This window comes from Protopterus annectens, chromosome 6.part0 (genome assembly GCF_019279795.1).
Source record: "Protopterus annectens isolate FY-2018-M chromosome 6.part0, PAN1.0, whole genome shotgun sequence".
Taxonomy (NCBI): domain Eukaryota; kingdom Metazoa; phylum Chordata; order Ceratodontiformes; family Protopteridae; genus Protopterus; species Protopterus annectens.
Window position 1 is genome coordinate 1,466,196,486 of NC_056737.1, and position 23,614 is coordinate 1,466,220,099.

At 36.4% G+C, this 23,614-nt stretch overlaps 1 protein-coding gene across 1 annotated transcript in view; it reads right to left on the reverse strand.

The window, feature by feature from the left end:
* LRP1B (LDL receptor related protein 1B) overlaps positions 1-23,614 on the reverse strand; it is a gene marked incomplete at its 5' end in the record, with an annotated part of 5,941,474 nt that overhangs the window by 1,191,247 nt on the left and 4,726,613 nt on the right. Inside the window, one exon of the mRNA XM_044073672.1 lies at positions 15,180-15,286. Coding sequence (XP_043929607.1) covers positions 15,180-15,286 — 107 coding nt within the window. The remainder of the gene's footprint in view (positions 1-15,179; positions 15,287-23,614) is intronic.

Consider the following 23,614-nt stretch of genomic DNA (forward strand, 5'->3'; position numbering starts at 1 on the left):
ACACACACACACACACACACACACACACACACACACACACACACACACACACACACACACACACATATACACACCAGTAAGGCACAGGTACCAGTATGATTCCATTGTAGTCCATGTTGGTGTAAATGACCTGAGATGTATATCGCTGACTATTAGAAAAGAGGCCTTATGGAGCTTTCAGAATATGGGTCTCAGGCTGGTATGAGCCTGGCAGCATATTTCCGAGGATGATGCCATGATATGAGCAAAAATAATTGAGTGCAACAACTGGCTGTCTTTCTGGTGCCATTTTAAGAAGATCCAATATTTGTTAGCTTGGAGGACATAGTTAACAGACCATGTTACTTTGCTAAGGATGGTCTGAACCTCTCCTTTCTACGATTTTGACTTCTGGCTAAAACTTTATCCACTTCATTGTACCATTTTCAGGCAATGTCAAAATGACAAACCTTCTGACATAGCAAAACCAACTCAACTGAATCTCAAGGTGTTACTGCTAAATGGTAGGAGCCTAAACAAACAAATGCATTCCCTACACATCACATTTGAGAATACAGACATCTTTGCAATTACCGGTACATTGTTTAAAGTGGCAGAGTACCGCGACAGTGCAAGGTTTCAGTGCCTTCTACAATTTTAGACCAGTAGCTGCACAGACAAGGGCTAAAGGAGGAGATGTCTCAATATACATCAATAACAAGCGCTTCTCGGGTCTATATTAGAAGATCGAATGTTTAGATGATTGAACACCTAATCATCGATCTTCTAATATTGAAAGCAAAAAACGGCGAATGGCCAATTTAATGCAGGGAAAGATTTCCCTTGGCTGTTCGCCGGATTCTGCCATTTCAATACTCTTGAGTGATCTCGGAGTTGGTATATTTAGTTACGGGGTGTGGGGGACAAAACCCCCCCACTTAGTTTGGATGTAAAGTTTTTTTTTTACTGGCCGATGTGCGTGCTTCCCTGGGGGGGGGTTCGATATTCTTAGGTTCGATATTAGTAGATCACTGTTTAGGTGTTTGATTACCTAAACATTCGATCTTCTAATACAGACCCATGTTCCTCTAGGCTGGTCAAACAAGATGACACACTGAAGTTACTCTACATGCATATCACTACAGACAAAATCCCATACTATACCCTAGCCAGCTATAGGCTACCCTCCATGTCCCAAGAAACTCACAAAGTATACTTGGACCTACTGGAGACACTTACCATCTAACCTAACAGTCTACTAATGGAAGACTTTATTTACTCCTCTATGGCCTCAGAATCCAAAAATGTTTCATATCTACAGGGACAGAGATTCCTGGGCTTTATAAATATAAATGCCCTTGACCAAATTGTGAATATGCTCACTAGATGCTCCAACATACTGGACCTCATGCTTACAAATATGTGAGAGAATGCTGTACTCCCACCCCATCCCCCAGTGTCTCATCCTCCCTAGTAATGTCCAACTATAAAACTGTCTACTTCAAAAACAAATTCAACTCTGTAATCCCATTAAGAGAAATAACAGTTAGGAACTATTCCAAGACAAACTACCTTTTAATAAGTGATGGATTGTCAAAATTATATGCCCATCCAAACAAAAAAAATACAGCAGCTTATGCTGAATCACTCTCAGAGACTCTGTACATCTATGTCAATGGCTGAATAGAGGCTGCTGTACCTACCAGAAGTAAACCCAAGACTAGCCTTAGAAACAAACCACCCTGGTTAGCATTCCAAATTAAACAGGATATACAACAAAAGAAAAAAATGTTATGGCAAAAATCAGGAAGGATAATTCGCATGTACAAAGAAATTCTCTCATCAAAGTAAATACGCAATTAAGAGGGTTAATTATGTTAAGCAAAGCCAACTTTGAGATTAAAATAGCCTTCCAGGTGAAAGATAACCATAAAGCCTTATACCACTGTGACAGAAAGCTCGAGGAAAGCCCAGCAATGTGCTGAACTGTTGATTAATGGCACCACATTCACTGAGCCTGACAATATAGTGAACCTATTAGACAAACTCAGTTCCAACTTTACTTCCCTCTCAACCCCAACCATAACCTCAAAAATACACTCAAACATAACCCCTCCAACTATAATTAGGGAGGATGTACTGGCCTCCTCACCAAAGTCAAGAGCATGGCCTCAATGGGCCCTGCTGTAATCTCAGGATACCTCATGAGTAGTCTAAAATATGACTTATCACGACCCCTGGAGTCATTATTTAACTATAGTCTTAACCCAGGCTTTAAGCCATGTGAATGGAGGACTGCAACAGTCATCCCCTTCTTAAAGGAGGACATTCAACAGATCCTGGAAACTAGAGACCACTTAATCTGACCAGTCTTATTTTCATGGAAATTATCAACAAGTACATAGGAGACCTCCAGACACATGTTCCATCCCAGTTTGACTTTGTTAAAGGAAGGCCTTGCTCACTTAATCTAGTGGACTACTTTGAAAAGCTCAAAAAGGCAATGCATAAGGGGTAAATGGTACATACTACCCACCTAGATCTGGCTAAAGCATTTGATACAATACCCCACTCAGGAATTGTCAACAAACTTATGTAACTAGGTATAGACCCCTTTCTAACAGGGTGGATAACTAGCTGGCTCACCGATAGAAACCAGGAGGATAAAATTGGTGAAGCTGCCTCCACAAAGAAGCCAATCACCTATATAGTCCCCCAGGGCTTTGTACTGGGCCAGCTCCTTTTTGGTATCTACTTCGTGAATGTCAAAGCTCATGTCAAAGGCCTTTGGATGACCAAGTTTGCAAATGATTACAAACTGGGAGCAGTCACTGATTCTCCCCAAGATGAAACCACCCTTCAGGAAGGTCTAATACAAATACTTGTTGCCAAAACCATGGCTTAAAAGGCAATACCGGCAATACCAAGAAATGCATTAAACTACCTTTTGGGAGGTCTGACACCCTGGGTAATTATGTCATGGATAAAATACTGTTAAGAGTCGATTCACTAGTCAGGGATCTGGAAACTCATGTAGATAGTAACTTAGCCTTTGAATAACATGATCCAATGTACTACGATCCTTCTATGTTGCTCAGCTTATACGCAAAGTTATTGTAGCACTGCACATGCAACAACTGGAACATCTACAAAGGATCTTAACAAAAAGAATACAGGGAGTAAATAAAGTGTACTATGCTGATTGTCTCAAAGCCCTGTCTTTTTACTCAATATCATACAGACCTCTGAGAGGTGATCTTTGTGTGGCATAGAAGGCAATCCTGCATACTGTTTTGATGAACCTTTTATACATCCACAAAACAAACAACATCAAAACTACTAAATCAAAATACCAACATTTTGCTTGTGACATAAATAGGACATGGTATATATATATATATATATATATATATATATATATATAGAGCGAGAGAGAGAGATGTTTCTCAGAGAATTCTGCTCATTCATGTGAAGCAGAGTTCCTCCCTATCCCTGCAACTTGGACCAATGAATGTGTAATCAGAAATGTACCCCTGGTCTGGCACCTATGTCTCTGATGGATAGAGGCATTCAGTAAATCACAACCTATATAAATCAGATTTTTAGGCCACATTTGTTTTGCATGTCTAGGCTTGTAAGGGCCCTAGTGGTCTTTAGCCTAGTATGCACCTATGAACCCATAGTTAACTAGTCCAATTTCCTCTAGACTCCCATGTCTTATAGTATTCTGATTGGCAACTACATGCAACACAGGTAGTTTATTCCAACTACTGTAGTTTTAATACTGGGTTTCTTGAGCATTCAAAAACTTATTTTCTTCTGTAAAACTACATTACTAGTATACAACATCCTCAAATTGCAATCTTGGAGGCACATTTATATCACAAAGAAAACATACAAACTTACAAGATGAAATAAACCATAATCTTATGGCTTGGCAGCTTCAGGCTTCCTAACATTAGAACAATAACTTATATATTTCATACTTCTCTCTCCTGTTTGGCAGTATGCTGTCTTAATCCGTTTAGTGATTGTATCATTCTGTTGTCATGCTATTTCTGTGTTTAACTTAATACAAATCATTATTCCTACAACACTTTCCAAGCTTTCAATTACCTGCTTGATATCTCTATTGAAAAGTAAATGGGGCTAATGAAATGCCAAAGCCTAAGGACTTTGTAACTTTCTAATGTCATTTTAAATGTATACAATTTGGAAATTTCTTAATCCAGCTCTATCTCCTCAGATCCGTGGTTTGTGTCTGGCACTGAAATAAATTTCATAGTTTCCACTGCTGATACCACATTCTCAACTGAGTCAAGGGTGTTGCACTCGTTTACTCATGTTATTGATACTTTACAGATAAATACAAATGCACATTGTGTTTTGATCCATAACACTAACATATCTCACCCATTCATCTGGATCTAATTACTTTTTAATGATATCTATGATTTCAAACTCACTTCAGTCCCCTGGTCATATCTACTCCTAAGAGCTATTGTTATGTATTTTGAACATGCATCAGTGGGATAATATCAGGATTTGAATATGATGTTCCTTTGAAGTATTTGAAGCTTGAAATAAATATGTGTTATTATAAAGGATGTAATTGTTATGTATTTGTATTATATCTGAGATGGTGGTGTATCAGTACTGTAAAATTGTACCTGAAAATGTATATAAACACAATCTCTATTTGCTTTTACACAGTGAATTATGTTTTATCGTTCCTAGTTTCTCACAAGCAAAACAGCAGTAGGTAAAAGATAAATTAGTTTCAATTGTTACACTTTTATATGATCACATAACTGTGATCAAGTAAATGTAAGACTCATCAAGGACTGCCATAGCCAGAACCCATCTACTAGCAACCTTATTATATGCTTCACCCATCATTATCAACCTCAAAAAAACAGATCTAGATAAACTGAATACACACTATAACAAAATAACTACATTTTCTACTGGATCATTACATGGGTCACATCACTGTCTAGCCCTCAAAAAACTCCCCTGGCTTGAATTACCTCAGCTTCTTGCATACAACCAATTAATCATGGCCAAGTTACTCTATAATCCCCCCAAAATCTCCAGCTCTCCAAAGCTTAGTACAACCTTACTCTAACACTCAAACACTACAATCACAAAGTCAATCTTTACTACAAGTCTTTAAAACTAACAACACTGTAGGAGACTTCTTTATACTCTTCCCATGTCTCAAAAACCTGGAACTCCCTCCCCATAATATTAGAACCACTGACACCACAAACCAGTTTAAAAAACTACTCAAATGTTATCTAACTGATACTTGGTTCTGCTCATGCAACACTCCTGGCTGATCTCCTGTTGTAATAAGTACACTCTCTATTAATTGTTCAGCCTGTCTCATGGACAATGATGTTATTTGTATTATAGTTTTTCATTCTTTTTATTCTTAAATGTGTGATAAATCTAGAATTATTTTCCCTTTACAAATATAAATGAATAATCAGAGGTTTCTATGTAAGTAATATCACTATGTTAAGTTCCATATCTGATGCTGTATCTACTGTTAGACTTGCTGTATCTACTGTAACTTATGTTGTATATACTGTTTGTCACCTGTATTTATTGTTACTAATGTTGTATACACTGTCACTTTTTGTTAAGCTTTTCTCCCCAGGCCGCCACTGAAAAAGGACTCTACCCAGTCGGACTTTCCTTGAAAACAAATGTAAAATAAATAAATACATAAATAAATAGCAAAATAATGGTGACTCCTCTAAAAAGACCCAACAGCTGATGTATAAAAACAAATTTTTTATTAAAGTAAAAGCGCTTTCATGTTCACTAGGAATGCTTCTTTAGACTTCTAACAGTTACAGATAAAAAACTCCATATATAAAAACAATAAAACAATCAAAAGAAGCAAAATCATTGATTAATGAATTAAAAACATAAACTGCAATTGCATTAATTAGACCCTAACAATTTAATCCTAAGAAACAATCAAACGCCCACTTCCTGTTCACTGCAAAAACAAATACATTTCCAATTCCTCACTGCCAGAGTCTACACTGACCAAACAGTTACAAAATCAAGACTGTTATTGTATTTTTTTAAAGTCACTTCAGTGGAGCTATAAACTTCTCAATGATGAAATAATAGAATACAACTCACTTCATAGAATCCTCAGCTCATAACATGCCATGTAAAATCAGACTCAAAAGGCACTTGTTTAATATTAAATCATCTCCACAGTTAGCATATAAAATAAAAAAATATATAAATATACATAAACATAGCTAAGCAGTATAACATATCCAGTATGACCAGACCCATACGGATCTGTAATATAAAACAGTGTGCATTGAAATCATGCAAAGTTCATTTCATACTAAAACCATAATCACATGACCAGCATTATGTAGTAAAATTCACAATGTGAATAATGCAGAGCATCGTTCTCGGAAATATTTAAAACTTATTAGATATAAATAAAGACTATGATCACAAAACACTCTTCCTTATACTAAACTCAAGGGGTGCTACAATGGCTATTTATTTATTCATTTATTGCATTTGTTTACTGGGATAAGTCCACTGGGCCTAAAAGAGCCCATTTTCAGTGGAGGCCCGGGGAGAAAAGCTCCAACGAGATACAGAAAAAAATATAAACATTAATTAGTACAAAAGCAGAAACAGTGTTACAGATAGTAAATATAGTAACATATACAGAATATATACATAAAAGCAGGAATCTAATTTGTTTGATTAGAGTAATATATACAGAAAATATACATTAAAGCAGAATTCAATTAATTAAATCAGAGTGGTATGAACAGAGATCAGTATTATTGTACCAGTATCAGCAAGTGAAGATAAAAATAAATATGGAGAAAATATCATCAGTCACTAGTAGCAAAAGACATAGGAGTTTAGTAATCATATAAGGAGAGTGAAGATGTTAGGTTATAGAGCAGGAACATAGCCAGGAAGAGTTGAGATGATTTTTCAGTATTTGTTTGAAGGTGGAGGTGCTGCCTGTGTTTCTTATAGAAGGCAGAAGTAAGTTCCATAGTTTGGTGAATGCTAAAACATGCTAATAAAATTCTTCAAATACAAGATCTGCAAACTAGCAGCATGTAATTTTTCAATGTATAGTTTGTTTAATGGGAAAAACATCAAAAACCTAATTGCTTGGCCCCATAGTATATAATAACAATTACAATATTTCTGATGACAAACAAAATTGAAGAAATGTTGTATCAGTCTTATATCTAAATACACTGCTATTCTTACATCTGCGATAAAAATGCATCCTTCATGGCATTAAACTAAACATCTTGCAAGCATGCCTTCCTGTAAAGCTGTCTCTAAAAGATCACATCACACAAATTCAAAGAAACTACATCTATGATGCAGACATAATCGATTATTCACGAAATACAAAAAGGAACATCAAAAACATCAAAAAGGAAAATTATATAAAAAAAGTATATCAGCTTAATTACTAATCAAATCATGCATAAAATACATAAATAATCACAGAACTGAAATATATTGACAACAACATGTTAGTTTAATTTTGTAATTGTCTAACACAATAAAACTGGACATCATTCAAACTATCCTAACTAAAATAACTAAGAAAACTTTAATGTGAGATTGGCATGCATTTCAAAATTGGTTTTAAAGCAACAGCATCATTTAATCCAAAAATTCTATCTCCTTGCAGATTGATGATCCACTTCTGTTCAATAGCTGCTGTTTGGTTATTAATATAAATAAATAAATAGGGTTTGCCACTTATTCTATATTCATAATGCCACCTGCTTTCAAAAACTGCCTGCTTCATTATCACTCCAAATAAATGCTTTATGACAGTGTGCTTTTCTGGTGTTTGTCAGTGGTCAAGTGAAGGAATCAGTGGCCATAATTCTATATTTCAGCCTATTTCTTTCACATGTAAAATCTGACAACCCCTAAAAAGCAATACAGATGATTAACTGTGATCAAGTATATGCAATACCCATTACCTTTTCACACAGCCCCTCAAACAGCTTACTTTTGATTGAACACCATTCTGATATTTAACTTTGAAGTGAAAAAATAATGATCACTGTAATACATTTCAGTTTGCTGCATTCAGGAACATGCCGTGACTCTTCCTGACTAGCCATATCTATGATCACATAACTGTGATCAAATAAATGTAATATCCTTTGAATTAGCAGGCAACTTGTTTCACTATCCTCCCAAATTACCAAGTTATGAATGTGAAAATCTTTCCCTTCTTACTATGATCAAGTGAAAGAAAGAAAGGCCACAGTAATTTGTTTCAGCTAGTCCCCCCTCCTTCTCTCATGCACATACAATCTTTACCTGATCAGTCATACCGAAGATAATTTAAATGTAGTCATATAAACGTAATGCCACTTTTCTCTACAGACAGCCTGCCTCTCCACTCATCCAAAATACCACTATGTGTGTGTATATATATATATATATATATATATATATATATATATATATATATCTACATATACATATATATATATATATATATATATATATATATATCTACATATACATATATATATATATATATATATATATATATATATATATATATCAAGTCTGACAATTATTTCATTTGGTTGCATAATAAGAGCAATACATGCTGTTTGCTGTTCACCTTCTCTACCCCGACCTACTCAATTGCTATTTACTCATTACAGCTGGATGACACTTTTAGATGTTTCAGCAGTTATATCCTCTCTAGGAGGCAAACATTGCTTGTTCATATTTGCATTAATAATTTCAAAACCATGCTATACAGAGTATTAAAAGGTTTCATCTTAAAGCTTACACAACAGCAAACACTACTGTGTTAATATTTGACCTCTGTCGAGTGCAGGTAAGGAAAAATTCATTCTTGTTCATATAATGTGTATTTATAATGTCATACATTTTGTGTATTTATAAATATCCAGACAACCAAGTTGCAGAGACAGAACTGATTAGGCTCATATGAATGCTCTCAGCAGGATGAACAAAATGCTGATAACAGTATGAGTGGTTGCTGAGATATTGTAAGTTCTTTACAAAATATTACAAACTTAATAGCTTCTGAATTTACTATGACTTATAAAATACATTTTAAGACCTAGAACCTAAAGAATACTAGTTTGTGCTGAAGAGTTTGCCATTTACACTTCTTCAGTAACCATCATGGTTCCAGAGATTTGTAGAGTTGCTTGAATATGAGGACATACTTTGATTCTATTGAATGCTTAGGCTATGCCATTGGAAATTACAGTGCAAACTTCCTGAGATCCACTGGAGGAAATGAGTTAAAATAAAATAAAAAATAAATCATAAATCATTGATTTAGTCAGAATGTGCAACTAGTATTGTCCACAGTTTTAATGATGAGCTATTCATGTCTCTGCTGAAAATCACAAAAATGAGTTGCATCTACCAGTATTAGTGTTTAACTCACAAAAAATACCTGAAATGGATTGGTTAGCCATGACCTTTCACTGCAGAAGAGGGAGGTAAGTAAGACTGCATAAAATTAAATAGCAAACTGTCTATCTTTGAGATTAAGGGTCTATTTCAGACCATCTCAAAGCTCTATCCATGTACACTGTCTTTCAGGCTGTTGAGGGTTGAACTATGCCTGGCATACAAGGCATTGTTGGATCCCACCCCAGTGGACCGTCTACATATTCACAAAACAAACAACATCAGAATTACCTGTTCTAAAGACTTAAATCTTTCCTGTAATATAAAAAGGACCTGCTAAAGAGACAGGTATGTATCTCAGAGACTGCCCCTTTTCTGGAACAGGCTCCCCATCCATGTGAAGCAGAGTTGCTCCCTAATCCAATTCAAATGTAACTTGAAGAATTAGATGGGGAACAGGAAATTCATCCCTGTGTTGGTACCTATGTCTCTAATGGAGACAGGTAACTTGTAAATGGTTCCTCTCCCAGCCCCTAGCTTGTAAATGTTTCATCTCCCAAGCCCCTGCTTATACTTATCAAGGATACCAGAACTTGTTAGAGATTTGGGATGCACTGCTAGGCTTAAACACCACCTAGTAGTTTTTAGCCTAGTATATACCTATAAACCTATGAATATATTAATTTGTGGTTATTTTTAACTAGATTCTTTAGAGTACTCATGTAGGCAGTACAATCGTTGTACTAACTAACAAAATATTTGTCTAAAAGTATTCTGATGACAGGGAGTTTTTTTAATTGTAGATTTCATCAATTTAAAATAAAAAAAGAAATATTGGAAAACAGAGCTTGTCAGTGGGTGTCAGAATAGTTCATCAATAATAGTAAAGAGGATACAGAGCCCATTTCCAGCAACTGAATTCTGACACAGCCAACACCTCCATAGCCTTGTAACTTGTAGATACTGACTCCAATGTTGCTGTATCTTCAGGAAGAGTGAATTTTCCAAAATACTGCTGTTTTGAACATGCTATATACTGTAGTCCCCCCTTATATTACATAAATTGTCACTATTCAGAGGAATACACCTAGCCTCTTTAAACTTTCAACAGAAACCCAGCTATGGTTTGCTCTAGTTTAGCACTGCACATAAAAACTGCTCCTACAAATGTACATGTGTCAGTATGGTGGTGCACAGTATTGGTCATTCAACGCATCCATAGTGGAGCAGTAAAACGGTATTGGTTGCATTAATTGTCTGTGTTTTGTAGTAATTAAGCAATAACATGTCACAGAGCATATATTACTCTGATATAGCTATGCAGTTTAGGTAAATATTTAAAGCAGATCCAAGTGTTTTCAATCTTCATTAATGATGTCACTAAAAATGAAATGTTGCAAACAGAAGTCCTGAGCACTATACTCCCACTAGACAAAGATGCTATAGCTCTCGGCAAATCAAGTACTTCAGAAAGCATTATCTTACATTATTAAAAACATTCACAAAGTAGGACAAAACAAAAACTCCTGTTTAGTGCAGATCATTGTCACATTTTGTGTTATATTTTTAACTGAATGTATAATTACAAAATAGAAAACACTTAGGGAAAATTACATTTTTTTTGCATGGAAGTCATCTCCATACATTCAGTTATGAGGGTGCCGTTAAGCTTCTATTTATCCCTACTTAATTATTCTCACCCCACGGTCACACCACCTCAGAAAAAGGAGAATATCTCTCCAGTTTGTCTCCCCTTACTTCGGACAATACTGTGCTGCATCTAGACATTTCTGGCTCATTTTTTGTCTGGTCTGGTTTATCATTAGTGAAGCTATTTGCAAGACAAATTGTGAGCCTTGCCTTGATGTTAAAGCAGTCCAGATGTAATGGTTTGGGATTTCAGATTTGCAAAGCTATCCCAGAAAGTTTCAATGGCAGATTTTCTGAGCTAGCAACCCAATAATAAAGCAACAATGCTGAATTAAAATAAATTATCTTCTTAGTGTCCTCAAACAAAACTAAACTAAAGTGACCAATTAATTTTATAAAACTGTATAAACTATATAACATATATATGAAAGCAGACCTCACTTAGGTTCATAGGTTCATAGGTTCATACTAGGCTATCTGCCCTAGGGCATTTATAAGCCTAGCCAGAGTGTGTTTGGCTTTCGCCACCCATTTTAAATTAATTTTGCTATGCCTTTTTTTGAGGTTAGTATACTGTGCCTCTGTCTAACAGTGACACAGAAGTGATAGCCGGGGTAAACCTATGATCTCCCATCCACTCATCAAGATTCCTCTTGAAGAGAGTCAATGTGGGACTCTGCCTAACCTGGACTGGGATTTTATTCCAGAGTGAAGGGAGCCTCTGGGTTATGAATCTGTCCCTCCAGCATGTCCTATTTATTTCAGTGCTGAGGTTCAAGTCTCTCGAGCGCATAGCTCGATGGGATTTGGATTTTCTGAGGTGCAGCATGTCCATTAATTCCGGGTTGGACATGGCTTTATACGTCAGGCACAGATCGCCTGTGAGCAGGCGGTATGCCACTGAGTAGAGCTAGAGTTTCTTTAACCGGGCAACATATGGCATCTGTTTGAGCCCTTTGATACTCTTGGTGAGGTACTTTTGGGGTCTTTCCAGTTGCTGCAGGTGTCTGGTAAGGTACATCCCAAAAGGGGCATTGTACTCAATTATGGGCCTGATGAGGGATGAGTAAAGAGGCACGATGACCTCCCCTGATCTAGATGTGAATCCCTTCATGATTAAATGGGCTATATAAAATGTTTTTCTAACCACTTTGGCCATGTGGTTGTCAAATGAGAGATTGCTATCAACTTGGGTCCCCAGGTCCCTAATGACTTCTTCTGTACTTAATGGATTACCACCTATGTGGTAATTTGTGGGCATTTTGTTTTTGCCAAAGGGGATGACTATACACTTTTTGGCGTTTAGCTTGAGGCCATGGCTCTGGCACCAGTTGTCTGTTTCTATGAGGCCCTTTTGGATGATGCTTGTGTCGGCTGGAGAGTTGATTATGGTGCCCAATTTGCAGTCATCTGTGAACTTGGTCAGCCACAGTCCTTCTGTGTTGGCCTGTACCGCAGAGAAATATATACCGAACAAGAGAGGTCCCAGGACTGAGCCTTGTGGGACGCCACTTGTAACTGGTTTGGAGTCTGACATGGCTCCAGCAATTCTAACCATGTGGGTTCTGTCCTCGAGCCAGTTTGCAACCCATCTAGTGACATAGGGGTTTATATTTAAGCTGGTGAGCTTATCTATAATGCCCGAGTGGGGTATTGTATCGAAGGCTTTTGCGAGGTCCAGGTAGGCTGTGTGGACCACCTTCCCCTCGTCAATGACCTTGGTGACTGTTTCAAAGAAATCGACCAGGTTTAAGAGGCAGGATCTGCCCTTAACAAAGCCAAACTGGGTAGGATCCAGTGTCTGTAGGTCCCCAATATCTTTATTTATGAGGTCCCTGATGATCCTTTCCATAGCTTTGCAGACCAAGCTAGTCAAGCTTATGGGGCAATAGTTTCCAGGATCCGTTGAGGCACCACCTTTGTGGAGAGGGACCACTGTTGCTGTACGCCACTCTTTGGGCACATATCCTGTAGTAAGGCTAAGATTGAACAGTAGTTTTATGTTTGGGTTTAGCTCTTCTTGGAGTTCATGTAGGGCAGCCGGGACACCATCTGGTCCCATTGATGCTGTGTTTTTTGCTTTGGAGAGGGTGGCTCTTACCTGAGCATCTGAGATGTCAGGGGGGCAGCACTCTGTTGGGATAGATATTTGCCCTTTTGGTGGGGAGGGGGGGAGTTTGCACTGAACCTGTCAGCCAGGATGTTGGCAATGTCTGTGGGCTCGGTGTATTTTTTGTCATTTTGGACTAATTCTGAGCATATCTGGGAATTCCCACCCAGGTTCCTAACATAACTAAAGAAAGCCTTGTGATTATTCTTAGTGTCCTGTGCAATTTTTCTCTCGAAGCTGACCTTAGACGATTTTATGAGTGCCCGTAGTTTTTTGCTAATATTGATCAGAGATGCCTTCCCTTTTTGGAATTTTGCTCTATCATGTAGTAGCTCCCTCCTTTTATTGTATAGTTTGTTTATGGCTGGGGTCCACCAGACAGGATGTCTGCCTTTGGAGGATTGGGTCTTGGTTTTATTTGGGATTGCATGATCCATGCATTCCTGAAGGTGTTCATAGAATGCGTTTATAAAGGATTCTGTGGTCTGGGCCGTATTTTCCACAGGCCCGGGGGCTTTGAAGGATTCCGCCTCGGTTTTGAGGCATGTGAAATTTGCTTTAGAGAAGTTTTTCACTGTGGTTTTCTGGGCAGGGGGTGGGGTTGGGATGTGAATATCTAGTGAGATTAGTTTATGGTCTGATCTTACCAGTGAGGGATACACTTCTGGTCTGGAGCATAGTGTCCCCATGTTGGTGATGATCAGGTCCAGTATGTTTTCCCCTCTTGTGGGAGTGGTAACAAGTTGTTCCATAGCATTTGAGTTTATAAATTCTAGGAACCTTTGGGCTAGGGTGTTGGAGCTATAGTAATCCTCCCAGTCTATCTTTGGGCAGTTGAAGTCGCCCAATATAATGGTGTTTGGAGAGACCTTCATATTTTCCAGTATTCTCAGGAAGGCCGAGTGGGGTTCCTGTGTTTGGGAGGGTGGTCTGTAGCAGGCTATAAACTGGAAGGCAGTTTTACCCACTGTTAGTGGCACATGGATAGTCTCTGATGCTTCGTGCTGTGCCACCAACCTGGAGGTGTGGGTATCTTTGACGAATATTGATATTCCCCCTCCTTTTGTGGTTCGGTCCAAGTTTTGGGGCCGAAAAGCATGGTATGAGGTATAACCTGGTAGTGCTGGGGTGCTCTCGGGAGCCTTGAACCAGGTTTCTGTTACTGCACAGATATCAATGTTCTCCATGCTAAGAAGAGTTTCGAGTGCGTGCATCTTTGCATAGGAGTTAGAAGAACAGGAGCCACAGAAGGGTGATGGGAGAGAAGTATAGACACTGACAACAGGAAGAATCATTCTGCAGTGACAGCCTTTCATTCATAAGTCATGTAGCCAGCCACAACTCTCCTACCTACATGACTGCTTATTCTGACAGTTCCATATAGTAAACTGCAACTACCTGAAGGAAAATCAGTGGTTTATGTATATTATATAACTAAGTACATTGTCATGTTATGTCTTATTTATATTGTTTTCCTTAAAATATCTTGAAAATGTGTGTCAGATACTGTGTAGGAAAATGTATTTGTAAGCAATTATTATCTCTAAAGTGCATCATTGCATTTGTGTAGTCCCTTTATGCGATCAGGCAGCTTGTGACTGCAAAACTGCATAAACTACATCAGCATATGTTATAATCAAACAGCAGCTGCTTACTTTGAATAAATACTTCAGTGAGTCACTATTTGTTCTCATAAGATTAAAAGTCAAATATAATGAGCAAGTGAGATTCATGTTTCCTAAGAGATTAAAATATAATACTGTGTATTGTAATACAGCAAAGCCACTGTGAAAATAAACCCTTAAATTTATAGTTATCGATCTTAATAACTAAATCCATGTAGACCTTTAAAATACTTAATCCAGAAGAGTTGCAATGCATACATTCTACATAAGCCAAAGAAATTTTTAAAATGTTGCAAAGGTCTGAGAACGTAATGTTAGATATCTGATCTAATGCAGAAGATTTATAATGTTTTCAAACATACCTCATCTGACCCATCGATGCAGTCATAATCACCGTTACATTTTAAGCTTGCTGAAATACATCCACCGCTTGTGCAGACATATTCACTTGAAGAGCACGTTGGAGTTTCTGCAAAAATATATGGCATCAGTTATTCAGTGCGTGCATCACAATAAACCTGGCTACAAACAAAATTAGATCAGTGAATGATGTGTTCATTTCTGAAATAAACACCAATTAGAGAAGATATTTATATACATGCTATATCTTTATTTATTGCCTTCACAACATTGCATATAACATGTTATGCTATGGTAAATAATTTAAATGTTATTGTGATTATCACACGGTTTGATTATGTTATCATGTGAATAATATTACATTAATTATTTAATAAAGTTTTTTAGAAAAAAAATAATAACTGGGCAAGCCAGCCATTCCAGTGTCTTGCAGGGACAAAGTCCTGACTACAACCCAGGAAACCCAAGTCTGACTTTTGGATTAGACATTGGCTGCTAATTTTAGGGGTTGCCACAGCGGATCATCTGTTTCCATTTCTTCCTGTCCTCTGCATCTTGCTCTGTCACACCAAACACCTGCATGTCCTCTCTCACCACATCTATAAACCTTATCTTAGTCCTTCCTCTTTTCCTGTTACCTGGTAGCTTCATCCTTAGCATCTTTTTTCCCAATATACTCTGCATCCCTCCTCAGCACATGTCCAAACCAACGTAATCTTGACTCTCTGGCTTTGTCTCCAAACCTTCCCACCTAGGCTGACCCTCTAATATACTTATTCCTAATCCTGTCCACCCTCGTCACACCCTCTGCAAATCTTAACATCTTTAACTCTGCCACATCCAGCTCTGACTCCTGCCTTTTTGTCAATGCCACTGTCTCCAACCCATATAACATAGCTGGTCTTACCACCCTCTTGTAGACCTTCCCTTTGACTCTTACTGGTACTCGTCTGTCACAGTCTGATGAAATACCTTACAGCTCTACAATAGTAATGTTGTCTGCTCTATTCTAGCAGAAATCCTAGCTTGCCATGAAAATAACTGTCTAAACTACTTCATCAGTATGTCATGCAATGAGACTATAACCAAAATGGATTATAATGCACTGTTGTTACATTTTAAGATTTCAGTAAAAATGGTTTCAACAAATTACTCTAAAGACACACATTATTGGCTTAATCTTTAAATGTGATGTTTGGGTTTAGGTGATTACAGGATTAATTTGCTAAGTAATGGTTTAAATTGAATGCACAGCACACATGCAGAATTACAAATTTGTGTACAAGTAGTGTTGACATTTCATGACATAAACTGCCTTAAACTGCTTCACCTCCCACCAGTAGCTGACTGTGCAATGTGCAGTTAACTTTAAAAGAGCAACATCACAGCTGCCATTGGCAAGAGTTCTAACTGCATGATAACATGCTGTCAGCATCAGAGTTAGTCATCCAGTTAACCAAAAGGCAACAAAAGCTCTGTAACAGACTCAACTCTTAATATAACAAAGTTATATATGAACTAAGCTGCCAAATTGCTTTTCTTCAGCTTTGTTGTTTACTTTCAGAGCATTTTACTTCACACTACTAGATCATAGTAAAATTATTACACAGAACAACATTCCCAAGTCCATCCATCCTAAAAACAATGACAAAAAAAAAAATCTGGGCAGCTAATTTGATACAACACCTTCACAATTTAAACACAATAGATTTTTGTGTATTTTTATGGTCATATTTACACATTTCCAACAATCTCCTTGATCGCTGCTCCTGACCTTCTCAAGGATGAGTCTGTTGTCTCAAAAAAATAGAGAAACGTTATCTGTGGCCAAACGTCCATGCAAAGTGACTGGGTTAGTTCAAGTGACATCAAGTTTAGCAGTCAGCAGCCAACTGCCCCAGGAATTTCCAGTACAGCTTGATGTCTCCTAATTCCTCAACCCTACTTCCAACTAATGAATCTACCATACAGAAATGTAGCAGTTTACTCACCACGAATAACCAGGATAAATCATAGTACTGCTGCTACCGCCATGTTACTGTACACATTTATTAGTCAATGCGCTCCCGATCCCAGTACAGTGCATTGACAAGGCACCTGAAAAATTCTTCTTAGGGGGGGGTTTTATAAAATGTACAGACGTAAACTCTGCTTTCATTTCTAGGGGGTTGCTCTTTAGCTCTCTGTGCTGTATCCCATGTCTTTATTCAGCAGAATTTGTCCTGTTCTGGGTGGGTTATTTTGTATATCCTGCCACCATCGATGGAGAGGAACTGAAATACTAGTCGAAATGATCCCCATCACCTGCGGCACAACTAAGTTATTTTGCAGCGTAGATACTGATTAAGTGCAGTTTCAAATGGTGACAACTTGCTGTACATTGTAGCAATATTTATTACTTAAGCATGGAACAAAATTGTAAATGTTTAGTGTGAAACATTTTTTTAAAACGCAACTATTCATTAATAGTAAAAGCAGCAATTCACACAAATTAATGAAAAAAATGTAATACTAGTTTTTATTATCATTGTGCAATATGAACCTTTTCTTTTGAGCAAATTTTCATCTAGTTCAGTAATGCAAAAACTGATATTCACTACTCCTTCTAATCAGGCACTCTCATGACACTGACGTCTTCATGCATGCCCCTGCCTGTTGATGTGCTGGCAATTTATGATGACGTGTGTGGTAACTACAAATTGTAAATAAAAAAAAATGGTATTTGAAGGGGCCACTCTGGAATTCAAAACAGGGAAATACCAAGGAATTTGGTACAGTTGAGAAGTATGACCCTACACAGAAACTTGCTTAACTCAGCTCCTTAATAAAACTTATCTGAGGAAAACCTTTCCTCATTAAACATTGACACGCTGAGGTAAGCAATCTCCTTAAAATCTAAAATCTCAACTTAGATACAGAAAAGCAACCTAGTATAATTGGAAACTATAAATACAGAGAACCGCTAATTCTTTCTCAGCCTTACAACATATTGTAAGATAAGAATTAGAAATGTGAAATCTAAATACCCAAAAACTAAGGAAAAACACATAGCCTCTCAAACCAAAATTTTCTTTGGCAATTGTCAGACGTATAACTTCCAAAAATCTATATATACTATGGACATCTCATGTATCAATACATTTAAGAATCCAATATCCACATCTGAAGGAGATTTAGCCTGTTCCCTAGGTCACTATATATTTTTTTCAAATACCCACATTGCAAACCTAACAATACAAGCGCAACTGTACTTTCAGCCTTTCTCCCATAACTTAACTGTGTTTTTATTTTCAAGCAATCACTGCAAATATAGAAAACTATATGACAAAACGTCTAAATACTGTTACCTTGATCAAACTGCAATTCTATTTCTTTACTCAAAGTCTTTTCTGCTGCATTACAAGTTTAAAAAGAACTTCAACTCTGCAGCTCAAAATAAAGATCTGAAATATAACTTGGGCTGATAAAACATTTAATAGCCATGCTGAAATAAAGCTTTTGTCCTTGTCAGCTGCAAAATACAAAACAAACATAATGGACGTTTAACACTACAGATGACAAAAAATGTAAATGCTCTGCTGCTCAGAATGCTACAATTAGATTTTAGATTAAACAATGAGAAGAACGGAGGGAAGAGGGAAGACAGAAAGGGAACCTTGTTGCTTGTGTTTTTTTCTCTTCTCTCTTGCTATGCATTATTCTACTAGGAACCTTTTAATTAAAACTTAATCAGAGCTTTTTGCTATAGAAATTAATAATTGTGATCATTTACATATATGAGACATTTGACTGAAGTATTTAAACGTCTTATCAGACTTGTTTAATATTTCTACAGCAGAACTGGGGCGAATAGTATTGTTGGTATATCTATAGTACATGTACTGGTCAAATCAGAGGGATAGATTAGAAAGATTAAGACAGGAAATTAAAGGATTTTTAGTGGTATTTCATGGGTTATATGCAACATAAAATAAATCATGTGTGTTATGTGTTGTTATCATCATGTTTGTTAATAAGAGCAAGTACATTTCAAAATGCAAAAACAAACTTAACTATACATTTTGTGTGATTTTAAAATGGAGTTCTGTAAAGCATTGCTAATCATTATAAAAACAGAAAACAATAAAAGAAAAATAAAGACATTATGGTTGAACTTATCATTCTATCAATACATATTGCTGGTTTAAATAGTGGTTAAAATACTCAGATTATTGAAAGATCTGATACTAAATAAACTGGATTTTTGCTTCTTTGCAAGAAACTTATATTTTGTGAGATGAGAAAGTATTACATTCAATCTATATGAAATATGATATTTTGTGAGATGAGAAAGTATTACATTCGATCTCTATGAAATATTATCTACTATATCTTACAAGCACAAGAGAATAGGAGTAATAATATTGTGAAAAAACATAATTATGTTATAGTGTCTACGAATAATAATAAAGAAGAAAATGTTCCTACAATTATTAAAAATATCATAAGAAGCTTTTTAATTTGCCAGTCCTTACTGGAGTAGTGCTAGATTCCAAATATGCATAAAATATTTAGACATTCCTTTTAACAACATGAAAGGTAGCTTGATATCAGGAAAGATTTTACCTATGCCACAGATAAATCAGAATCTTGTAGTTCTAAAGAGCTTAGAACATCTTTGTCAGCTAAGTCATTACAATTTGCACAACTGATTAAAATTAAAATATTTAAATGATAGGAGTGAGCAAGTTTCATTTTAATCCACTATTCCTACATTTCTGGGAATCAAAACATGAATAGACAAAATATTTGTGTCTTATGCTTAATGTTTTAAAGTTAAATGATTTAAAACCATTTTGCCAACTACATCCATTAATACATGTATCCTTAATTAGCATTATATTATGCAACATTAGCCATTAAAAATCAAATTTCATCATATAAGTTCAAATTAAAAAGATATTGATGAAAATAAAAAAGTAATTCAGTTTAAATGGTGATGTTAATACAGATATATTATGGATTCCTTTACAACCATATCTATATGAAAAATATTATTCTAGTTCAGCTGAAAGAAATTAATGGGACGATGATTTACTTTATTTGTTTAATAATTAATTCATTTATTTAATATGCCTTTACTGGTAAAGTCAGACAGGGACATAGCCCATTTGCAGTGGAGGCCCAGGGAGAAATGTTCCAGACACAAGTCTTTGGAATGTGGGAGGAAACTGGAGAACCCGGATGATACCCATGCAAATGCAGATTTGTCTATCATCCACCGTAAAAACACCTACAGAAATAATTTCTTGGACTTCGTGCACCAACACCCCTTCTTTATGAAGGTGAATGTTGTTAAAAGCCAGTTCATCCATTTGTCCCATTTAGTAAACGATGATGTTGTTTTAATTCAAGAAGCTGCGCAACTTTACCTGCAAAGACATTACCCTGCTGACTTGATTGATCGTATTGCAACTGAAGTCACAGTGGATAGGAATTCCAGATTTTAACCTATTTTAAAGGATGGTTTCTCTCCTAATCCATGTATGAATACACATTCTACAGAGAGATGCAGCAGTTTCCCTATTCCCATCTGCAGAGACATGACGCAAATTAGGGATGTTTTGCAAAAGAATTGGAACACTGCTGGTTTCGGTATTTTCTCGTTTTATTTTTTTGGTTTAAAGCCTGTTGGCAGTTGTTCGTGTTCACTATTTCCTCTAACAGAGGTTTGCATGGTGTACTGCACAATGGACCCTTATTTTCTTACAAAAGAACAGAGACCAACATTTTCTGTTGTCTGATAACGTTTTTTGCTGATGTACCTGCTGGCACATTTACATGCAATAACTGTGTAGTTTGTCAGTACATCCTCACTGGTTCTTCTTATTTATTTGCACACTGTAATTACACTATTACATTTTCCAATCAATATACATTCCACAGCATAGTAGTAGTATATGCAGCTGTTTGTGTTTTCTGCTCAGCTTTCTATATAGGAAAAAATAGCTGCAGATTATCAAATAGAGTTAAAGAGCACTGTGCGGCTATTAGATGTCATGATGTTGGCAATGCTTTAGGCAAACACAGAGGACTATGCCCTAACTTTGTAAAATTTCATTTTTTTGTGATTGAACAAGTGCAACCTTTCATGGGTGATTACAATACTTTACTCGAAGTAAAAGAGTTACATTGGCAGCTTCTGTTGGGGGCAGTCTCCACCTGGTATCAATGACAACCTTAATTTAAAATGTGAATTACGGTGGAATGTGTGACCACTTGTATTTTTCTTAATGCTTTTACCACGTCTGTTGGGTTTCACTACTATTACATGTTTTATGACACTGAATACTGCTTGTTTTATTGGTTGACACAAGTTAAGCAGTTCCTAGATGTGTTATTTAAACCTCTGCATTTCTTAACTTTTGATAGTTTTCTTAACTGTTGGTAGTATTCTGAAGACGTTCTACATGATGAAAGACTGAAAGTGCTAAACAAACTACAGGTTCTTGCAATTTTATTTCTTACTTATTTCCAAGCTGTTTTTATTTCAGGCAGTGCCATTTCCGATGGGTTGGGAGGGTGGTCTAATGGTTAAGGTGTTTGCCTTATAAACACAAGATACAAGGTTTGAATCTTACAGGGGATAATTGGCTAGGCTTAAAATGGCTCACAAGGGCAATTAGCCTACTGCTAATTTATGAACCTATTTTATTCAAAAGTGTTTTCTTTAATATATATATATCTATATATATATATATATATATATATATATATATATATATGGATCCATGTTACATCGATGAAAAGCCACATCCCCGACGACTAGATCACCGAGAGGAGATCGCCAACACCACACATCCTCAACACAGCTAAGTGTATGTATTACGGAACAGAACCTATTCCCATGTCTGTAATACATACACTGCACCCCCCACAGCCCCCCACTTAAATATACCATCTCTGAGATTGCACCACATTGTGGAAATTGGAATACATCCCATTCTGCACTACTCACCATAGTCGGGGATGTGCGGTGTCGGCGATTTCGTCTCAAGTGATCCAGTCATCGGGAATGTGGATTTTTGTCAATCTAACAGGAACCCATATATATATATATATATATATATATATAGATATAGATATATACATATATATATATATATATATATGGTTTACCATTAAAATGTTGCCGTGTAATTGCATGGCTATGAAGCATTCAAGCAACAGATGTTTGAATACATCATATGTTTGCAGGTTACATGAACAAATCTCTAATTTGTGAATGGACTGTGCATTCGCAAATATAACGTTTGCTCATGTAAAGGGATCGCAGTACAGTGCGGTTAGGGAAATACATCCTGTTCCTCACTGTAGTGCAATCTTGGAGTTAGAATATTAAGTTGGGGGTGTGTGCATAAGCAGGATGGTAAGTGTAGGGATTAGGGAGTTACGGTAAGGGTGGCATTGTTGTTAATGCCATAAAATGTTGTTGACATTTTCGGCATAAATAGCTGTTTTTCTATAATAGGGCTGTGAGGTTAGTTGTAGTTTCGGTAAAACACTTCAGTTAATCGAACCGTTTTTATTTTTATTTTCGATACATTGATAGTAAACCATATATATATATATATATATATATATATATATATATATATATATATATATATAATTTAGTAGATCGACTTACCTAAATGCTGAAGACAAAAAAGCTGAGCCTACATCACTGTAATTGCTAATCACTGAGCACTAACATGATCAAGTATTTTAAGATCGAAATGTGAACAAGGAATGAACTAACCATCAAAACTCAAAAGATTGAAAGATTGAAATTTTTACTGCGGATGTGATATAATGATCCCTACACATTTGACATTATTAAATAAAACATAGTGGCACTCCATTTCAAAGACACTTGTAAAACTGCATACTGTCCTCAAAAGTACAAACACTGTATTAGTGAACTTTCATATTACACCCAAACACTGCAGTTCAATCAGTTTTTCTTTTACATCTTCAAAAGGCTAGCTATTGCTTTAAGGTATTCTATTGTGCTGTAATTATGTTTATTTCTCAGAACCTTCTCAAATTGACTATGTCTCTGTAATAGTTTCCACTTTTTGGGTGATGGAGGACACCCTGCAAATATTTGAATTCGTCACTCCTCCACTCTATTTTGTTCTTTATCTAAGGTTGACATTAAAACAGAGAGCTTTGTAGCACATTTTCCTAGTAGACATTTAAGCCATCTATACCATACCTCTACTGAATTATGTGTGTGAGGAAGAAATAACCCATTTAATTCAAAGACATTCCAAAAACATACTGGAAATAACGGAGTAAACCTAGCTGCTGTAGAAGATCTAGTGGTAAACTTTGTAGGTTTCTCAGTACATACCATTCTGAAAAGTATTTAATTGATTCCTTTCCTTCAGCAGGAAACCCTTCTCGAACAGAA